The sequence below is a fragment of the Melopsittacus undulatus genome, chromosome 2 (assembly GCF_012275295.1).
Source record: "Melopsittacus undulatus isolate bMelUnd1 chromosome 2, bMelUnd1.mat.Z, whole genome shotgun sequence".
Classification (NCBI taxonomy): domain Eukaryota; kingdom Metazoa; phylum Chordata; class Aves; order Psittaciformes; family Psittaculidae; genus Melopsittacus; species Melopsittacus undulatus.
The window spans coordinates 94,010,415-94,032,073 of record NC_047528.1 but is presented as its reverse complement, the minus strand read 5'-3'; the positions used below and the strand labels follow the sequence as shown (position 1 = coordinate 94,032,073).

General features: G+C 40.5%; 1 protein-coding gene across 2 annotated transcripts in view; it reads left to right on the top strand.

Annotated features, from left to right (window-relative positions):
* EVA1C (eva-1 homolog C) overlaps positions 1 to 21,659 on the top strand; it is a 39,883-nt gene that overhangs the window by 4,529 nt on the left and 13,695 nt on the right. The window contains exons 2-4 of one of the 2 annotated variants that reach the window (XM_005151647.3): positions 11,115 to 11,311; positions 14,745 to 14,868; positions 17,910 to 18,062. In XM_005151647.3, coding sequence (XP_005151704.2) covers positions 11,115 to 11,311; positions 14,745 to 14,868; positions 17,910 to 18,062 — 474 coding nt within the window. The remainder of the gene's footprint in view (positions 1 to 11,114; positions 11,312 to 14,744; positions 14,869 to 17,909; positions 18,063 to 21,659) is intronic. The other variant, XM_031051446.2, reaches the window with a different exon arrangement.

The window sequence follows — 21,659 nt, the reverse complement described above, 5'->3', positions numbered from 1 at the left end:
TGTGTCTCACCCACCTGCCCTCCTTGCTAGCAATGGGAAAAGTGCTCAGCACTCCCCTTGTCTCTCTCTGTCCTAGCCCGGCTCCTTCTCCCATCTTTTCCCCATCTGCTGTAAAAGTGAACTGACCTCTTATCCATCGAGGAACAAATTCCTTCTCTCTGGCAACACTGAAGAACACCCATTCACTCTTTTTTTTTTTTAATGCCGCTTTCTTTCTCCTCTTCATTTCTTCATGCTCCTTCAAGCTTAGGCTTTCTGCTTGAACTGGCATCCTTTGCTCACTTCGTGAATCAATCTCCCTTTCTTTACCTTAGTCCCAGCCAGGTTTTCTGGGCAGCTTTTAAGAAACGTAGCTGTAACCGAAGATCAAAAATGAAGTAGCTGTGTAATTGCATAACTGGCTGAAGAATGACTTTGTGGATGTGAACAGAAAAAGCAGCCATTGCTTAGGTAGAACTTTTTATTCCTTGTCTGCTGGTGTCAACTTTTCTTTCTTTTCCCAGAACAGTTCAGACAGAACTAAGCACTGCTTTAACTCCACAGACTTGCTCTTCTAACCCAACATCAGAAAACAAATGGATCTAATAAAAAAGCAAACCAGTTCACCCAAGAAACATAATCTGATCCTGTGGCCTTTCTGCATTAAAAGTTTCCATTAAGTTCTGTGGCATTCACCCATCCCAGATTCCCCTAGGCAAAAGGAAAGCAAACAAATGCTTCAAGCAAATGCTTTGTTTGTAATAATGTGGCAGGATCAATCATGACCAACCGCAATGATGCAGAGGTTTTTTTGTTGGTTTTGTGTTGGCCAGATAAAATCCTGTATAATTTTCTTGAGTCAGTTGTGTTGACTCACCGTGGGAAGTGGAGCTTGACCAGGATATTTAAAGAGGTGTTAAAAGGAGTGATGTCAATGATGCATCATCTCGATACTGTCTTGTAGAACTCAAATGAAAATTTTGGTTGCTTTGTTTAAAGAAAACCATTCAATTTTAGAAACATATAATTTCAGTAATGTGGGAGTTAAACCTCAAAGTCTGTTTTAAAGATTCTCAAAGTGGAGTGAGTCTGGATCTGGGATTTGTTCTGTGAAGCAAAGAGGCATGAAGCCTTGGGTGATATGGTTTAATGTGAGGTGTCCCTGCCCATGGCAGGGGGGTTGGAACTAGATGATCTTCAGGTCCTTTCCAATCCTAACTATTCTATGATTCTGTATGTCAGAAGGGACAGTTTAGATCATGGTGCTAAGATACAAGATTTTGTTTCAGGACTGTCTCTGCACTTCTTTCTGCTTTCCTGAGGACACATTTATGAAATCCCATTTTAGATGTGGATTTTACCTAATATTTTTTTCTTATATCCACTAATGAGATTTAATCATCGTTGTTAGAGAAGTAAAAGTTCTGGTCCTATGAAGTTCCTACACATTTTGTGAGCATAAGCAGCTAGGCCCTACTAGCATCCCTCAGAAAGGATACTGTTCCTAAAGCTCTTCCAAAGTGAGTTAAAGCATAGTGTGATGCTCCTACAACAATAGATGTTACGAAATTCAGGCATGAGACAAAACCCTGTAGGAAATCTGCCTTCCCGAGCTCCACTGCTCAGAGACCGACATGTTTGAGTCTGTCTTTCAGATTCTTACATCTTTGGGGCAGGAACTCTCTTTGTTCTCACTGTGCAAATTGCTGCTACCTGACACATCAGATGTTATTTTTATTCAAAATAAATAGCAGGGATAAGCTTCCGCCTGCCTTCCTATTCCATCTGCTGCTGATTCCCTTCTTAGTAAGACAGAGCTTCCAGACAGTCTCAGCTTTATTAAAGAAAGGGTTACAGACCTGTTTCAAATAAATACTCAGATTTTGATGGAAGTGTCCCCAGACAGAGAAAGCACTGTCTGACCAGTCACCAGTTATCAGAATTCTGTCATCTGCCAACCATAATCTACAATTAAAGTGGAAATATTTTGCAATATTACCAAACAAAGAAAAAATAGTGTCTTAAAGGGAACTGAAGAGCAGAAGGAGGCGAGGTTGTGCCTTATTTGTTCAGCATTGGTGAGTCATTTCATCTGAATTTCTATGCATTTTAAGAGTTTTGTTTCAAAGGTCTATTGTGTGGCTTCTGGCAACAAATTAAATACCAGTGATATTTGGCTCTTAATTTAGAATTAGTTTTAAAACATCACTCATAAGACCTGATTGAAAGCCTGTGGTCGCTGGAAGGATTTCCAAGGATTTCACTGGGCTTTGGATAAGGGTCTCAACCCACAAGTATCTGGTTATTTTTCTTCATTGTATTTGTTCTTGGATGGGAAGAGAAGCATTTTTTTCAGAATAATTTTGCCTTTTTGACTTTTCATTTCTTCAGGCTAAAACTGAGTTGGATACAATGAAATGTTGTAAGGAAAACCATCAGGCTAGGAGAGCATTTTTTTGGTTTTCTGGCTTGGACTTGCTGTACTATAAGCCATCACAACAGTGCAGGTCTGTGAGCTGCTGGAGGATGGACTTAGTGATTCAGTAGGCAAATTCCCTGATCTCTACTTTATCTGATATTTTAAGTGTCATATATAAACGGGCATACAAAAAAATGCAGAATTTGAGTTAGAGTTCTATTTGCAAAACAAAACCTGTATTTTGTTTTCTGAGGAGCTGGCAATGAACAGTTCTCACGGCAATGAACCCTCTCAGGTTTGCATAGATGTTCAAGTTCATAAATCCAGGTTTTCAAAGAAATGTTTTCCTATAGTCCCTGAATTTCGTCTACTCACAGTGTTTGGGAAGATTATAACTTTGCTTTCTCTTGGGCATAATGATTCAGGCATTCTGTCTCCAGAAGCAGTTGCTGCCTGCTGATCCTTTCTCTTGATACTTCTTGTTAATGGCACTAGAAGAGGCTACTTTGTCTCCAATCAAAAGAAGCATTTTTTTTTGCCAAGGGTAAAAGAGAGCCTTGCAGTCTCCCTTAACAGTGTTGTACCTCTTGTGAGCATCTTAGGATACAAGGGAGAAAGTCTTCCTTTTCTATTGTAATAGATCCATATTAAATCCCAGGACAACTGTTTGTCCCCGTGGCTTTATGGAACTGCTGAGGGAAGTATAACTGGCTGTAGCATGGAATTTACTACAGACCAGAATCCTTGGGGATTAGTAATAGTTTTACTCTTCCTAGCACAAGAAGAGAAGAGAGAAAAAAAAAGAGAAAGAAAAAAAAAGAGAAAGTGAGTGAGAAAAAGGAAGTGTGTATGGATCTGTCTGATTTCTGAAGAAAGCCATTGAGATACAATGAAAATAAGCAACACTCCTAAGAGACAACACAGAGAAACATGAAACTGTAGATCTGAAGGAAACAGAGAACAGCTGTGGGAGGATGTGAAAGACAGAATAGGCATCTGGTCTGTGAATGCAGGGCTCATGGATTTTCCTGCTCTGCCAAAATGTAATTCACATAACTACAAGTCCAAGCCGAGTGGCGTGGATATGAAGAGATTCAGTGGTCCTGGGGAAATAATGCCCATTTGACATAACGAGAAAGTTACAGGAGATCTCTACTTCATGATGTCTTCGTTTTGTTTTTCTAAGAAGAGCTCATGGCTTGGTTTCTTATATATGCTGCCACTCACTGAATAAACCTTATTCACGTACTAGAGTTTGAATGTGTTTTTATGCTCAATTATCTACTTGTTACTTGAGTCCTTCCTCTGGCTTAAGTGCAACCAAGCTCTTTCTTAATTGCTCAGATTAAATTTTGCTCAGATCTGGTAGACAGTGAGAAGTGGATTCAATAAGATGATCATGATCCACACTATGATACAGGAGGCACCGCTGTGAGGGAAAAATGAAACAAGACAATTTCCTTATGAAAGCACTCATGTTGATAAATCAGTTCTTAGAAAACCTAACTGATGTCTTCATCAATGATGCCTGCTTTGATTACTGTACTATCCCTAAAGAATTTTCATGTTTAACTCATACATTTTGTTGTTGAAGACTTCATCTGTCATTAACGCCAGTGAAAACAAATTGCTCCATTAGCAGCAGGCTGATTAGTTGTCCAGTATAAGAATGATGTTTCTTCAGCAGCCAGTTGACTTTTAGCATTAGTTAATTAGATTGAGTAGGAAGTGATAGTTCTTACTTTGACCTGTCAGGCCAGGCTTCAGCTTTCATGAAAATTGTAGGAACTTTATTTCTTTGAGCCCTGTGCCCCTCAGGTTTGAAACTGGCCACTGATAGTAAAAATTTTTAGTGGAGTAAGAAAATGCCAGACAGACAGAGATCATGATCTCATAAGCTTAATTTCCTTCAAAAATGGTCAACTCAAAACTCTCAAGGACTGATTCTAAGAAAAGTGATAGCTTTCGATGCTCTGAAACCAAACTACATATTTGGAACTGGAAAGTTGGGTTTTTTTATGGTCACTGGCTTATCAATGAAAATAGATTAGCTCTAGTTTTTCTGAGAAAACATCTATCCCCACATCAAAAAGGTTTAGATAATATAAAACCCACAGTGATTGTACAAAAATTCTTTTCCTTGCATAGCAAACCAGCTTTTCATGCCATCTCCTGCAGTTGAAGCGAACAGATGATGTTAGTAGGATAGCAGATACTTGTAAAGAGTATGAGTGTTGAGAGGAATAATGGGAAAAAGCACACTAAAAAAACCCTCAACAGTGAAGGGAAATTAAGTCAAATTAGTGCCTATGCAAGAAAGCATATATTAAGCAAGTACGGATTTTCATGTGTATCTGCTGTGTGAAGCTGTTATGCTCATTTCTGATCAGTGAGCAGAATAAACAATGGTTCTGCCTAAGGATATTTCTTCCTGTTAAAAGACTGTGAGACCAAGTCTGGATGGAATGACTCAGTATGCTTACAAGGCACTTGAATGAAAAAGAATAAAATGATGGGGGAAGAAACAGTATTGTGAACTTCAGAAACAGTGTCTTCCCGGGGTCCTCTGTCAGGATTACTAATTCTCAAAAAGAGCTACCACAGAAAGAGCTTGCAGACAGCCAAGGTAAGAGACTAAACAGAATTATAAGAGGCAGATCCTTGCTTCTGTGGATGCAGCCAAATAGGTACTGTCATATCCATGCACAGAGCCCAGCGGTGATAATGCAGAAACCCCGAACAGCATGGTCTGTGGCATAGCTGCCTCTGAAGACCAGAGAGGGGTATGGCAAAGGGGATGGGGAGGAAACTTAGGGCTTAATTTCTCTTCAATGTTTCCTTCACAAACCAGTGGAGAAAACATTGCTGGAGAAGTACTGCAGCTGGATCCCAAATAACAGTAAATAGATTGATGCTTCTAATGGTGCTCGTAGCAGAATTTATAAACAATTCTGTTATCACTGCATGAGATCTCTTCCTTCAAACTCGCCAATCTTGCTTGTGTATTTTTAATGACTGTTGGCACAATTCTTCATGAAACCGGGGGAGCTGATGTAGTTTTACTGAATGGATTAGCCTTCTGGGACTCCCACAACAATATGTGTGCTATTTCAATCTATTTTGATCTAAAATGGAATTGTATGTCTTTAAAATGAGCCAGCAAATTGCTGCCCTAATTAAGCTAGATTGAACGATGCACAGGAACTAATATTACTAAATCTGTATATGAAGGCCCGATTCTGAGAATCCTTGTAGTCTGTGTGCTACTTGGCTTCAGGCTCTAAAAATATTACATTGCAAAGCTGCTGTCTTGCCAAAAAGACATTACATCAGTCAACGCTGAGATTGCATTTAATATGTGCTAGGCATTAGACTCACAGCTTGAAATTCTGTTCTCCTTGATGCTTCTGTATGGCGACATTCGTGCCAGAGCAGTGAGGCTGGGCAGAATGTACACATTTATTTTTTACTCTGATGCTGACAACTGAAGAAGGCCTTGTGTTAGTGTCCTCCACCATAAGGAAAAAATCCATCAAATCCAAGTACCCTGTACTGTGTTGTGCCATACGTGAGAGACGTAACACATCTCTTGGCTGACTGCTTCCAGGCTTTTTGGTAGTCATTTTTTTTATACTTTCTAAGTTCCCAGTTTTTCAATATTTTTGAAAGAAAGAAATATCTGTCTGGATTTTCATGTCTACAGGTTCATTATGTTATTGCTGTTATTCAAAGCAATAGCACCAGGAGAAAACGTTCAGTATAAAAACTATAACATTTTAAGAGCTCTGTTTCACACACAGAGCTCTGTATTTACAACCTTTACTCTCTTAGGCCAGTTACTTCTGCCTATCATTGTTATTACAGTTTATCAGTCCTCCTTTGCAGCAAGAAGTGATAAGTAAGGGTTAAAGCTTTGTTCAGCTGCTCAGCCTCAGTGTTTTGTGTGTTTTTCTGGTGCTATGTTTCTTTATTTAAAGTTCTTTGTCAACACAGTGGATGCTGTGACTAATTTGGCTAATTCTGGAAGAAAGAATTACACTTGGATTCTGCATTAGTGTTTTGAGTCTCAGTAAAAAGTTACAATGAGAAAGTAGTCTGGGTTATGCAGACAGTTGGGTGGGATGATACCTTCTGGCCTTCAAATCAATGGGATCTGTTTGTTGCTGTATGATTCAGGCTTAACTTCTGAGCCAGTCCGTAACGTCTTGTACATCATTTTGTATGCTGAGCACCCCATACATTGCTTATGAATGTGTGTCTTGGATAAATGGGAAAGCTCCTAGTGGGGCTTTCACACAGAGACATAGAGATGTTACTGGGACACTGCAGTATTGCCAAGGTTTTCTAATTTAGGCAATTCTCACAGTAGCTGACCTTTTTTTAAAAATGAAGTTTCATATTGTTTTAAAGAAGAGTGACATTTATGATTTTTGAAGAAATAGGAAATCTGTAGTCTTCATTGCAGAATAATGCTTGAAAAAGTGACTGCCATAGCTAAGCACCACCTCCCCCTCTATCACCCAACAACCCAGAAAACAAAGAAAAAAACCCCCAACATTAGTTTAAAAACATTCAATCATCCAAGGATTTGTATAGCATCTGTTTAAGATTCTGTTTGCTCAGGGTAAGAAACCCCATAACTAACAGGTCTTCTGGTTTCCCTGTCCAGGTGCACACACAGCCATGGCCTCACTCCATCCAAGCTTGGGTGAACCATCATGGTGCTCCAGGCCTCCCTCTCCATTTCCAGGAGAAGGGAATCTTCTCGTGTGCTGGTCAGAGATGAATTAGCAATTGCTTCTCTAGCACACAGGAGACCGGGATTTAGAGGTGTGTTGTAGCCCAGGCACAGCCTTTAGCTCTCAGATATTTAAAAAACCCCAAGCAAACAAACAGAAAACTGAACAGTTTTCTCAGAATTCCAGCCTCACAGATATTGGTTAATTAAACAAATAAACCCCAAGAGAATCTGCACAACAAATAGTGCCCTGAAGTGTGGTTAGCCCAGGCAATGTGCTGGGCCAGTGCCTAAAAGTGACACAATCCTGCTGTCTGGTTTGGATGGTGACACAACCCTGCTGTCTATTTTGGATGACCTGATTTAATTGCGCCAGTTGAGAGAAATGCAGAAGAGGAAGCCTGCCTCAGAAAGAGTGACAGGCCCATTCAACTGTTACAATGCCCTCTCTTCTGATAATCACTGCTGCTATTAATTGTACAGATAAGAACATATTTTTCCCCTAACCTTACATTGTCGTTCAGCTGAATTTGCTGCCTCAGGGGAAGTGTGCAGAATCTGGTAAACAATATAGGGATACTTAAGGTCTCAAGAAGATGAAGCTTTCAACTAGGATGACTACAAGCCTATGGTGCCCAGGCAAGGAGGGAAAGCAACTGTAACCTGCTCCCTCCTGTGCAAGTACCACTCCGGGACCAAGGTGAGAGAGAGGCAGTAACTGCTAAGAAAACTTTATTTGCTTGCTGAGCCAGGGCAGACAGCACCCCAGCACGTGAAGGGGGCCAGCATGAGGAGAGGAAAGAACCTGGAATTTTTCAGAGAAGAGCAAGAGGAAAATGTGTCTTTTTGAGTGGGAATTCTTTCTCAGCATAGGCTATGAGCAGCCCATTCAGCACCACTCTTCACAAAAGGCTGACCACTCCACCTGTGTCTATGTAGTCTGTGTGTATAGAAATAAAAACCACAGGTTTATGTGGCCCACCATGTGAGACGAGCAATTTAGATGCTAGTACGTCACCACTTCTCTTATCAGAGAACATTAGGTTTCAGCCGATTTCCATTACTATTTTTATCCTTTATTGTGTGCAAATACACAGGGATTTTAATAACAGCAGTACCTTTAAATACTGCTTAAAAGGCCAGAAAGCACAATGTCTTACTTTCACAAGTCCATCCAATGCTATTTTTACAAGTGAACCATATCACTTGTGCAGAATCAGAACAAAATTTTTATAAAGGCATTTTTTAAAGGATTGAATAGTTGCAATTGTTGGAGAAAGGTGCTTAGATACTGGATTAGGAATTTGCAGGATCAAAGTAGCAGTTAAGATGCCAGGGAACTCATCCAAATCACAACATAGCTGATATTCTTTAGGGAATACTGGGCTGTTTTGTATACAGCACTCTTGGCTCCAAGTAACTTAAAACCTGAAGAATTGAAATGATTACAAATATCGGGCTAAATCTTCCAAGGTGTTGAGTGCCCTCAACTCATGTTGGGCTGAATACTCCGTTACACTGTGGCCCTTTATGCTGTGATGGCAATGTCAAAGGCATTCAGCGGCAGTAAGTGCCACTGGAGGCCCCTTTACAGTATCAGGCTGTAGCAAAGTCACTTGGGTGCAATTGGGCATTCGGCCCATTTTCCTGACAACACTCAGCACCTTTGAGGCGCAGGCTGACAGAGGAGTGGCTCTGGCAGGAAAGCTCAATTATTTGTGATCTCAGTTACACAGACAATCTAGGGGATGGATTTAGTTTGGGTTTTTTTTTTGGTGGTGGTGGTTTGTCTTCTTTTACTATTATTTTCTTTAACCTGTGAGAAGCTGTATGGACTCCTGCTGGTCTCGTGCCTTGAGATCTAGACTGCAAATACAGGGCATGAAATTCACTCCATAACCTGATTTTAGTGCCAGTGCTCAGACTGACTTCAATGAGCTGAGGGACTCACCTGCATCTCTGCTACACTGGAAGGTGCATCTGGCTGACTCCTGTCCTCTCTTGGGCTCTAGATGGGGAACAGCAATGACAATAGCAGAGCAGATTTTTCCTTTCTGCAGACCCAGTAACTGATAGAGGAGCTGAATTCCCTCTCCACCCGCGTAGCTGAAGCCTGAAATGATTCCAGACAACTGGAATACTTTATTTTCATATCATTCACATGAATATTCAAATGTCCACTTAAAAACCTTTTTTTGAAATTGCTCAGCTTTGGTGAAAGTTTTAAGAAGGGAAAAAAATGTGAAAAATAAATGGCATGAGAAAACTTTTTCAGTATTTTCTTTGAGAAAACTAGTTTTTGTTTTAGTGATACAAAAACCTTGTCATTCTGGTTCTGATTCAGCCACCACAACAAGAAAATACAGCTTGGGTTTTTTTTCTCTGTTACACTAAACAGTAATAATTTTGCTGTCACCACAGTGGGGTAAGGAAGGCTTCTGAGGAGAAGATACTAGCTTTTGCTTTTAATTAAACCAATTAGATGTTTGGAAAGGGGGCAAAGATAAGAAAATTATAATTCTTAAAATTAAAAAGCTATGTATGTAATCATGGTGTCAGTGTTAAAACTTCTACAAATCTTGTATCAAACAGTCTGTGGAAGCTCTTAGTGCTTTCTCCTTACTTAATGTGTTTGGTTTAGAGAAATTTGGGGTTTTTGATGTGAATGTGGATCAAGTTGGTATTCTAGAGGTAGGGAATTTGATTTTAGGGTGAATTATACAGAATTTAATACGTATATAAGAATAATAAAACTATTCAAATATGGTTATTGTATGCACATTAATAAAAAGTTTGGCTAATAGTGGAAGAAATACAGAACAGATTTGCTTTGATAGTAGTATATTAGGTTGTCATAAACCTCATGGGAAAAAAAAGTGGATTTGAGTCTGATTTCCTTGTGTTTATGGATGAGGAAGGATATTGCTCATTTGTAGAGGGGTATTTTGTACCCTTTCTCTCTCCTGTCCCTCACGCCTTTTCTTCCCCTTTGCTTCGTGCACAAACATTTCTGCTTAAAGACAGACTTCAATCAAGCATGACAGAATGGTAGCAATAACAACGCTTCGTAAGTATAGGTGAGGAAAGTCTTTGAATTAAATTATCCCCAATAGTTTTCCATCACATTGCCAATTTGTAATGGTCAAAAGCAGCAGCCTGCATGTTCTCACTGAAGTATTCTACAGAACAGAGAGAAGGGCAGTAGAAGGTTAATTTTATAAATATTTGTGCTGATAACAGAAATCTTGGCTAGAGACAATACAAATGAGATAAAAACCAGGAAAACAACTGTCATTAGCTCTGCTACTCATGGACTTACTAGAAGATGCAAACGGATGGTACAGCCGCATACAGATCCTACCTCTCCCTCTCCTGGTAGCATCAACAAACTCTCCAGCAAATACAAGTACAGTGTCTTACTTCTTGGTTTCTGTCCAGCGCCTATGGGCCACCTTTCCTCTGCTATCCTAGCATCTGATTTAGTGATACAGAGGGAATCGATCACTTTTAACACCACTTGTATGAAACACAACTGCCTAGGAGTGCAGAAGTTCACAGCATCAGTTTAAAACAAGGTCTAAGGAATACCTTAGCCAGCTGGAATGCAGGAGTCTAGCCCACAAAACCAAGAGATAGTCGATTTGACTTCTGCAAACATGCCCTGGGATTGTTAGCAGTCACAACTGGCAGGGGCCTGAGCCCATTTATTGTCTGTGTAATGACATCTCTGATACAGTGCTACTGCTGGGGTACTGGTAGGGCTCTGACTCACTGCCATGCCACCTCTTGTTTTCCAGACCTGAGCATTACTAGCATGTAAAGGTTGACCCATTCACAGAAGAACCATGTGGTGTGGTAGCAGGCCATGTGCATAGCCTTGACTACAATGCTCTTTCCAGAGACTGATTGTGGGTTTCTTGTTATCTAACAAGCTTGTCATTTCCTGTACTGGTTGTAACAGAGCTGAATATTTTCTAGGTTACCTAACCAAACTTCTGCAAAATCATACTGCCTATGCCTGCGATGGGGAACATTTGAGTCTGCACTGTCCTCGGCATTCAACAATAAGTGTTCAGTCAGCATTTTACGGGCAAGACTACCACATGTGTAGTACTCAGGAGACTGAAACCAGGATAACAGAACCTATAAACTGTGTGGCACCCACTTCTTTGCAGGTATCGCATGTTGTAAAGGTTCTTAATGCACATAATGCTTTTGACAATGTCCTTGCAGTGAGCTATGCTGTGTGAAAATGGCAAATGTTCACAGTATTGGATGAAATGACATCATGTCTATGTCAGTTTACCATCAGAAGTATTACAACTGAAAGGGTTTGTTTGGCCAGCAGGATGTTACCATAGGATTGTGGAAGCTTTGTAGATTGCCTTCTATTTTGATGAGCCTTGCTTTGGAAACCCCATCCTCAGAGTTCCCTAAAAGAATCAATTCCTTTCTAATCAAGGGCTGGTCATGACTGAGCAGACCAGTCTTAATGCATCACACAGGCCCTCCTTATTCCCAGGACAGGATACAAAAATTGGAAGGAGCTGGGTTACAAAGTGACATTCTTGTTGGTGTTTGGCTTGTTCCATGCCTTTTCGCTTGCAGAAAAGGCACTATACAGCTAAACAGCATATCCTAAGCACTTTTGCAGTTACCTGCATTTCTGTGAATCCATTATTTGATCAGTAATATCCTATGGTTTGTTTGCTGGGCCCACTTAAGTATAGCTTAAAATTATTTATACTTCATAAATTATTACTTTCTGCTTTGGAGACTTTCGTAAGAAGGCTTAAAAGGTCTAACTTACATTGCTGTCAAAAGCTTGTTTCATCATAGTGAAAATATCCAGTGTTAGGCCATAGTCAGTAAAACATTACAAAAATAAATAGTCAGAGGAATATGAGCACGTTCTCTTGGTGAAGCTGTTTTAAGTGCTCTACAGCAGCTTTGATGAAGCTTGCAGCTTTTGTGCTTGTAGCCAACACATTGCTTCTTGACAATAGGGAACGTCTGTTCCCACCACTAGTGAGCTGAAGAGTTATATAGCGTGGTTTGGCAGTAATATCCTCTCTGCAGCAACAGCATTAGAGCAGTTTTATATGTGTGGCTTGCCCATGCTGTACTGCAGCTTCTAAAGACATTCCAGACATGACCTACAGGCCATGTGAAAGTACATCTCTCCACCAAAAACAGTAGGCCAGATGCATCCTTGATGTCATTTTACTGACTACAGTGAAGTGACGCCAATGATTATTTTAGGCTTTTGAGTGCCTTTGTGAGGTCTCCATGGGCAGTTTTTTCCCTTGAATATAATAAACACAGCATGGAATAACTTTTGTATAAACTATCGTGATCATTCAGGCACTGTCACTGATCAAAGGCATGAAAGCATTTTGACAAGGCCACAAATGTGAGAGGTACAAATGCTCTGCATCTTAAGGATGCATGTCCTGTTCTGTCAAGGAGAAGGGATGCATCCTGTAAACTGATTTCTTAGAAAAGAGCACCAGTGATCTCATCCCTCCTCCCCTTCCCTTTGGAACCACATCTGCAGTCTGCATAATTGGGCATGATGCTACTCTGCAGCCATAAGGAAGCATAACAGGAATGTTTTACAGAGACCTCCTATTAGAAGAATCACTGCAAAGTTAGATCTGTTTCAAGATATTAACAGCCCAGTGCTATCTCATTATGAGTATCATTATCTACTTTTGTGGTTGCATGTTTTTGCACAGTAACATGATAGAAAATGTCACTGCTGCTTGTGTTAAGTAGGAGAAAATACAAACAGATGCACAGGAGATGATTCAGCTCAGGTGCAAACAGAAGGTGACTCAGTAGGGGACAGCTATTTCCACCTACTAAAGATGTAACTCAATTTCTCTGGGCTGTTCTAGAACCATCCCAATTAAGGAGGAGTTATTTGTTGGACTTGCAACTCTGTAAAAGAAGAATTAACTGATAAAATTAAGTCTGCTGTGCTTTTCCTTTCCTTTTAAACTCTTTAGAGTGCACTTAATGCTCAAATAGAGTTGGATGCAAGTCCTTTTACTAATGGGAACAAAAAAGCAAGAGTGTTGTAAGATTGCTGCAATGTGCTGCCAGTGTGTATCATTTCTGCTAGGGAGGGATGGCTTCCAGGGATGACAGGAGAGATTCAGCCACTGCCAACTCTCTCAGCCTAGAAACATGAATGCAGCTTGTGCTATCACAGTGGTGAATTTGTGATTTGGCCTCCTGGTATGACTGAGAACTCTTCTGATGAGCAAAAAATCCCATGGATTTTATGGGAGTACCTAAAACTATCAGAGAATGGTTCTTGTAGCTGCTTGTGTTAAGAGTGGGGTGACCCAGAGACAACACCCTTCTTATCACATCCTGCTGGGATTTTAAACATCAAGAATCATGGGCACAACACCACAGACTATGCAAAAAGAGTGTATAGACAGCTCTCTCTAAACTGAGTTTTGAAGGCAAATAAGAATTTTGTTAAGTACACTGCTACATTCAAACTGTGGTTTTTAAGGTGCTTTGGCTTGTGACTGTATTAAAAACTGGATGCAGACTCATCTTGGGTGATGTCTTCATATTTTCTATAGCTTCAGCTCCAGAACCACCGATGAAGTGGTATCACTAATGTGAGCACTAGAATCCTCAGTCCTTTTAACAGACTTGGAGAGGCCCAGTGACCCTTTGTTTTTATCACTGCTGACCTTTTAATTGTCCTCCTGTGTTGCCACTCCCAGTGAAGCAGCATAGTAAGAACCATGGTATACTGTTGGGCAAAAAATAATATCTACAGTAGATATGGCCTTAGAACAGCATTTAAGAAATTAGAAAAGCCCAAAGCTAAACAGACAAGCAGGGTTAGGACAGAGAGGCACATCTGTGCTAGCTGATTGAACCAATTCTGAAATTTGTTGAAGTGACAAAGCAAGTAATTATGTGATAATGTGTGTAACTGCAAGAGAGGAGTGCCCCTTAAACAGAAGGTCCTACATATAGCTATATGTAAGGGTTGTGCTTAAGTGCCAATAAGCACACTAAGTCTTAGTTAGCATTAGAACTTTGAACTCTTTCAAGTGAAGATACTACAGAATGAGTGTGATCAGGTAAACTTAAGTAGGTGGAGACAGAATGATTAAAAAGACATCTTTTTGAGTTACCTGGAAAGGGCACTCCCATAAATGCTATCAGGAGTGAGTGTCTCAGACAAATCAGAAGCTGGGGGCTGAGCATGTTCCCACATGCTCAGGGCTCTGCACTGAGTCCCAAGCACCACCAAGGCTGTTGTGGCACAAGGCAAGATCTGGCTGACCTGGGACGGGCAGAGGAAAAGTGACAAACGAGAGCAGATTGGTAACATCCTGAATTGCCCTGGCCATCACTGTGATGACTGTGTTCCCAGAAACTTGGCCATGACTCAAAGTCCAGCAGACCTGTGGCCTAAATCCAATGATACAGATGTTTCTTACATGTTAGTAGCCAAAAAGTTGTGAAGGAATGATTTCTCTCCTGTATAGAACAAAGTACAACTAAGTATTCTCATTGCTGTATAGCTTCATACCTTGTTTTTAAGCCTATCCTTTTTGCCCATTGTTCTAGAAAGTACTGGATGAATGCCAAAACCTGAGATCCTGCCAACTCCTTGTCAATAGTCGGGTTTTTGGACCTGATCTGTGTCCAGGGACCACTAAATTCCTCCTTGTCTCCTTTAAATGCAAACCTAGTAAGTAATCCATATCAGGCAAATGTGTCTTTGTGTGTGTTTTGATGTATGTTTTGGTTAAAATGCCACTGCACAAGGCTTTGCATAAATCTGTGTGAAGTTTTGAGACTCTTAGATTAACAGCAAATTGTTTTTTTCTACTTCACCTTAGCTCTCCATTGTGTTTGTAGCTTCAGTGCGCTTGTTGCCAGCTTAATGACCAGCGTAGTTTGGCAGAGTCAGATGTTAGACATCAGGCTAGAAAGAAAAAGTATTTTGGAAATTATTTTTACAGAGATGCAATGGTAATATTGTATCAGAAAGACAGAGCTAAACACAAAAACAGATGCTTGGGTGAAGGATCCAAATGATAAAGAAGATACCATAATAAGAAATATTCAAAAATGCTTAAGGAGGTAGGACCAAAGCCATCTAAGATTCTCTGTTACTACCTCCCATGTATAGAATAATGACTGGAGGATGCAAATGTGTGGCTAGCCTTATTACAGAATTTCATTGTAGAATAGCCTGTATTCTGTGCAGGTAGTTGATGTTAATATGTAAAGGGACAAATCCTGCCTCAAAGAGAATGCACTTTGTAAACATGTAAACATGAGGGAAGTGTAGGAAAGATTAAGACAATCATCATGAGGTTTCATTTATCAGTGTTTTTTAACTGTTTTTTTTATTGCTATTGCATGTAAGAACAATAGCCCAGGGGCTCAGCTTTTTTGGCAGCTAACCCCCAGTGTGGCTGAAATGGGTCCCAAAGAAAATACCTGAATGATGATTTATGGGTAGATCCACCAGCCAACTCAGAAATACCATCCCACATCTAAAGGAGAAAGCACAAAAGGTGTTTTCTTTAATCAGAGCATTAAGATAGTTATCATAGGTGGAATAGGAACAGGGGTGGTAAGAAAACTAAAGGGCCAATTTATGTGGAGTATTGAAGCAGAGCAGAGATACAGGAATGGAGTAGGCAAATGTTACCTTTGGCAAAACACTGACACAAGAACTTCCAGGAAGATTTACTGGGCCAATCATCAGGGGGAAAAAAATCTGAAATGTAAAATTTTAATGATCTGGTGAATCATCTTAATGGTTTAATTTATTTTTTCGTATTAAAATTACTGCATTATTAACAGTAGGTGGATTTTAATTTCACGGTTGTATCTGTGTTATTAGAAATCTCTTTTTACTAATCAAAAGTAGATTGGGATCCTGTTTGTTACTTCTATTAGCTGCTTTTCCCACTGGAAATGAGATACATTGAATATATAATATTCTTTGTGATATGGATTTTTGCAAAAGTAAGTCAAAAGTGTATTTATTCAACAGCAAGTGCTGCATCAAGACTGGAGGAATAGTCCAGTCACACTGCAAATTACATGATTTCATGTGACAGGAAATTTATGTTTGTAGGTGAGATACCAATATTGTTAGGTTTGGCTGTGGGAAATATCCTTACTCAGGAAATCATTTGAGTATAACTTTAAGTATATTTTACAGTCTCTTTGCCTTCAAGTGGTCACTTAAGCAGTTGAGTCTCTGAATCTCTTAGTTTTTCATCTATTTAGAAATATCATTACTGTATCTCTTCAGAGGTCTCTGTTACATTCTTACCCTTTCCTTATACCACTTGTGGTTTTGTTTCTGTTGCTTGGTACCTCCATAGCCTCCTCAGCAATCACAGAGCACAGTCATACAGACACAGAGATCACTTTCAGGCTGTCAACCTTTGGGTCAGGGCCTGTGAATGGTTTTCTGGGCATGATCCTCATGGGTATATGGTATGGCAGGTGCTTCTGCAGAAGTAACAATCTGCAGCAGGTCAAATGGTTTTTGAAGTTGCTTTTTTTAGACCTATACTGGTGACTGCTGATGAGCTCGAATGGAAAAAAACTGGAATATTACCAAGAACATTAACCCATTGTTTTTATCTGTTCTATTATAAATGCAACAATGATGTTTTCTTTACTGAATAGATAGGAGGGTTTTCTCTCTCCAGCTCCCCCAGCACCAACATGCACACTCCACTCACAGGGATACCACTCAGTAACAATAAGGTTTCCCTTTTCTCCTGCTTAGTTCAGGAGCCTCCTTTTCCTGTTTTCACATTTTGAAGGACAAAAAAAGTGGAGCAGAATAAACTCTTCTCACTAGCCTTATCTGCAGTAAAATGTTGAACACCATACCTAGACAAGGGAAGAATTGATCTGTAAAAGCTGCAACCAGAGCAGCTGATAGACCAGCAACAGACCTCCTTGGCCAGATGTCCAGTTTTAACCAGTTCCCTAGGATGGATAAGCGATGCTGTCTGGAAGATGATCTCACTGGCTTCCCACCTCTGTGCTGAGAGTGCTGCCAGTGTGCCTGTGCCAGCTGAGAAAGGGAGAGGGTGTATTTTTCTCAGGCTCCTGATTCACATTGCTTTGTCAGCAAAATGAGGCCATGCTGGATAGTCACACCCAGGGAAACCCACTGACCTTGGTGAAGTCAAGCAAATATAGCTGAGAGAACTGTCTGGCACAGGATGCATAGCCCGTCCCCATGCCTTTGTGCTTCCCATTCTTCAGCACTCCGTCAGTGCTGTATGCAGTGGCACTGAGTGATGCCAGCCATCCCCATGATTGATGAGTGATTGGAGGCTCTCAGCACTCAGACGGGCATCTGAAGTAGGCATAGAATGCAACATTGTCCTGGGGGGAGACAAAAGGGAAGGACGAGGCTTCCTCTTCTGGGCAGCGGTGGAAAGCAAGCCAGGACATTGGGCAGGAAGGGGGGGGGAGGCTGTTCTACTGGGAGAGATTGGCAAAAGTTAACTTTTTAATTCCATTCCAAGAGGAGCTGGAGGCTTTAGATAGTCATATGGGAGCAATTCAGCTGGAGGAAACACTCGCTTTGCTATAGGCTTTGTCTCTGGTTGTGATAGTACCACCATAGCATTCACAACAAAACTTGCAGAAAAGCTGTTTTCTGTCATGCTGCTATTTGCTACTACACAGTCCAGCCAAGTAAATTGCCTCATGCTACCATATTGTTATTTGCTTCTATTTTAGCTGAATACAAAACCAAATCAGCATGTGAAAACCAAGAACTGAAACTCCACTGTCAAGAGTCCAAGTTCCTTATCATCTACTCTGCCACCTATGGCAGATGGGCACACGAGGAGAACATCTGTTCAACCGAAGTGGAGCGTGTACCCCCCTTTGGTATGTTTTTACACTGTTGATAGACCTTCTCCAAACAGGTGCAGAGAGAAGGATGAAAGAAAAGTTCAGGTGCAAAAGCAATGGCATTTAAAAGCATCAATCATTGAAATATGAGATATTATTTCTGAAAGTCAAACCAATTACCCAGTATGAGGAAGAAACATAGAGTAAGAAATATAGCAAACTAATAAACTTTCATCTAGTTAATCAGTACTTAGTATAATAAACTCTAGTGCTGTTGGTTATCCTAAACTTAGTTGGTGTATACTAAATATCAGCTGTTTGCCTCTCTTCTTCCTCCAGCTTCTGACAATGATTAGGCAACCTGAGTGTCATGATACCTTCTCTTTATCTTCTTCTCTGACCTCTGTTTCTGCCAGTTCTTCCTTGCCTTAAACGCAGACTGTAAGGATAGGGTGTGTAAGCCAGGGTCCATTGTTTTAGATGGTGTTATATGTCCAGACTCTTAAGACTATGGCAATATACTAGAAAATCAAATGTGCCTGGGACTTCTCTCTGGCAGCAGCAGTAGTGTCCTATGTATGTAGTACTGAACTCCTACCCTCCAAAGCAGGATGACTGCATGCAAACTGCTTCTTGGGGCTGCTCCTTGGCTTGTGCTAGCTCCTCAGCTGTGATGGGGAGTTGCTGAGAGGATGCTGTTGGCCTGGGCCAGGCACAGGGACCAGACTTACAAGAGTGGAGCCCTGTGTTGCAGTGCCAGAAACATGCCCTCTCACTGCTGATTACTAGCAGAGGCACATCCCTTTATCTATTAATATCAATGCCACTATATTAGTAATTAATATACCAAGAGTCTATTAATGTTGCAATAATATTAATATTACTTAGGTCAGACTGTGAACACATCCAAGCACAGACTGTTACCTTTTGAATAGGTAGAAGAACCCATACCATCATAGGTAGTCGTTTGGTCTACATCAATAACCCGTCACTGACTTCACTGTATAGTCTCAGTAGTGTATGATTAATGATTAATGACTTACGACTTGTTACCACTAAATATCTAAATTCATAGTAGTATGTGGTTGTGAGGATGCTTGATGCTTGTATGAATATGTTCAGTGGTTGATGCTGGAGGTGTACATTTTCATGCCATGAAGAAGAACAGCACAAGAGATGTGTCCTGTTTAAATCCCTCAGTACCACAGAGGGAAGGGCTTAAATTACTGATGCCAGCCCCGTTCTGAATGTTAGTCCTAGAGAACATGTTAAAAGTGAAATCTGTAAGAAACATGTCTGAACAACAAGAAGAGATCTGTGATGATCCATAGTCTTAAAAGCCATTTGTTTGCAAACCAGTATTTCTATTTAGTTATATAGATATCACTAAAAATGTATTGGCTGAAAGTTCTTAATATGTTCTTCAATAAGAATCCATTTAAAATTGCCAAAACTATGTTTCACATTGGCTATCTTGAACGGTCCTTCACACAGACTTTAGCTCTGCCCAGCTGCTGTTCTGTGGAGGAAACATTTTAGCAGGTTTCTAACAGACCCATACATCTTTCATAATGGTGGTATTAGTGTATAATGTAAGACAGAGCAGAGATAGTGCAATTAAACAGGGGAAGTTCAGATTGGATATAAGGAAGAAATTCTTTACTGCAAGGGTAGTGAGGCACTGGAATGGGTTGCCCAGGGAAGCTGTGAATGCTCCATCCCTGGCAGTGCTCAAGGCCAGGTTGGACAAAGCCTTAGGTGACATGGTGTAGTGTGAGGTGTCCCTGCCCATGGCAGGGGGGTTGGAACTGGGTGATCTTAAGGTCTTTTTCAGACCTAACTATTCTATGATTCTATGGTTCTGTGATCAAGAAAGGCTGCTGTCATGCTCATTTCTTGCACTTCATTCATCTCTGGAAATCACTCTCTTCTCTAATGTCAGCACTTAAGAGTTCACAGATCAGAATGCTGGAAACCCTTCTTACTGGATAAAGTTTCCCAGTATAAACAGAGAAAGAATTTGCAACAGTAAAAAACTCTCTGCTGTGTCCCCCTGCATACGAGCTTGCCCAACACCCTGTCTGTTGCTGGTTTTGTGTTCCATAAAGTAACATAAAACTGTGGTAACTGGAGAGAGTATAAAACCTGAGGCAAACACAAGGTGGATCTGCAGAAGGTGGATCCTGGTTTAGCTTCCCCATTACTTAATGAAAGTGCTTGGTCTCCTCCTCCATGGTACCTTAGCAGTGAGTATAATTTTCTAAAGCACCTATGCGGCTTGGGAGTACACGTTCAGTTACCACAGAAGACTTAGCACATAGGAGCCAAATCCAATTGACACCAGATCTGTCATCTCAAGCTTAAATCTTAGTTATGTGGTTATTTAAGCACATACAGATGTGAGCGGGTGTGTGACTGGACTTTTAAAATGCCTGTGTACCTTCCTCTCAGGAAAGCAATGAATGTCAATGTGATTTTAATGATTTGAGACAGTTTAGAAAGCTTACTGAAGCTGCTCTTAATTCCTGAATCAGAGCCCATGTACTTGTATATGTTTGCACCAAAACCTAAATCTTCTCCAACACACATCCATTGTTGTTTCTATCCACGTTTGTGCATCTCAGCCTAAAGGCAGTGCTTGAGCGTTTCTATTTCTTTCACTGCATCACAGAGAAACTGGGGTGTTTTTAGTACTAAGAGAAGTAATCTGTAGGTCATAATGACAGGTATAGGAAGTCTCTGTTGAGCTCAGGGGTTTTGCTACAATCCATACTTGATATGCTCTTGGTAGGAGTACTGGGTTTTGCGTTAATTGTACCTCCAGAGCTTGGCCACTTCATGTGACCTCCTTCAAAGGAAAGATGGGAAAATGTTAAATTTCTTTAGTATAAAGGCTCTTCTCCATATTGGAAATAGACTATATAAATTCACCTCTGGTACTGATGATGCCTGTGTGGCCTTGTAGGATCCTGAGCCTCAGCTCAACATGTAGCATGACTGCCTCCTCTTAGAAGTAGTTCTCTGAGCCAGTTTAATAATGTAAAGTAGGTGCCATTTTCAGTACAGAGGAGGAAGTTGGCACTGAGGTGTCACCACTGCTAGGTAAAGCCTTTACAGTGAAGTTGTCCTATGGTCTGGTTACAGGAAACTTACATTCAAGTCCCTGTTCTGATTCAGATAAAGAGAAGATTTGAATCTGGGTAAAGATTTGAACTGCTGGGTGCAAGAACATCTCTAACCCGTGCTTTAGCTGATAAGACAGTTCCAAGGCTTATGCCTAATTATATGTGTAACTTGCTCCTTTCATTTCAAAATGTCTCTTGCTTGTTAAAAACAGCCAGAAACAAAAGGCTGCACTTAGAACAACTCCTCTTGCTTGATGCAGTTTGAGGGAGAGGGAGGGTTTGTCAAAGAATGTGAAATTTCCACATAAGATCACTAGAAAACTTCTTCCCTGCTTTTTTATCACGTTCACAATTGAACTTAAATGTGATATTTTAATATCTCTGGTCTTGCTCTCCATCTTGTCATCAGGGCCCCTCATTCTAGTGAGTTGCCCACTTCAAAGAACAGTGTGTAAAATCTTGCCTCCAGGCATTTTTTAGGATATTTTGCCTTCAGGAAAAATTTCTT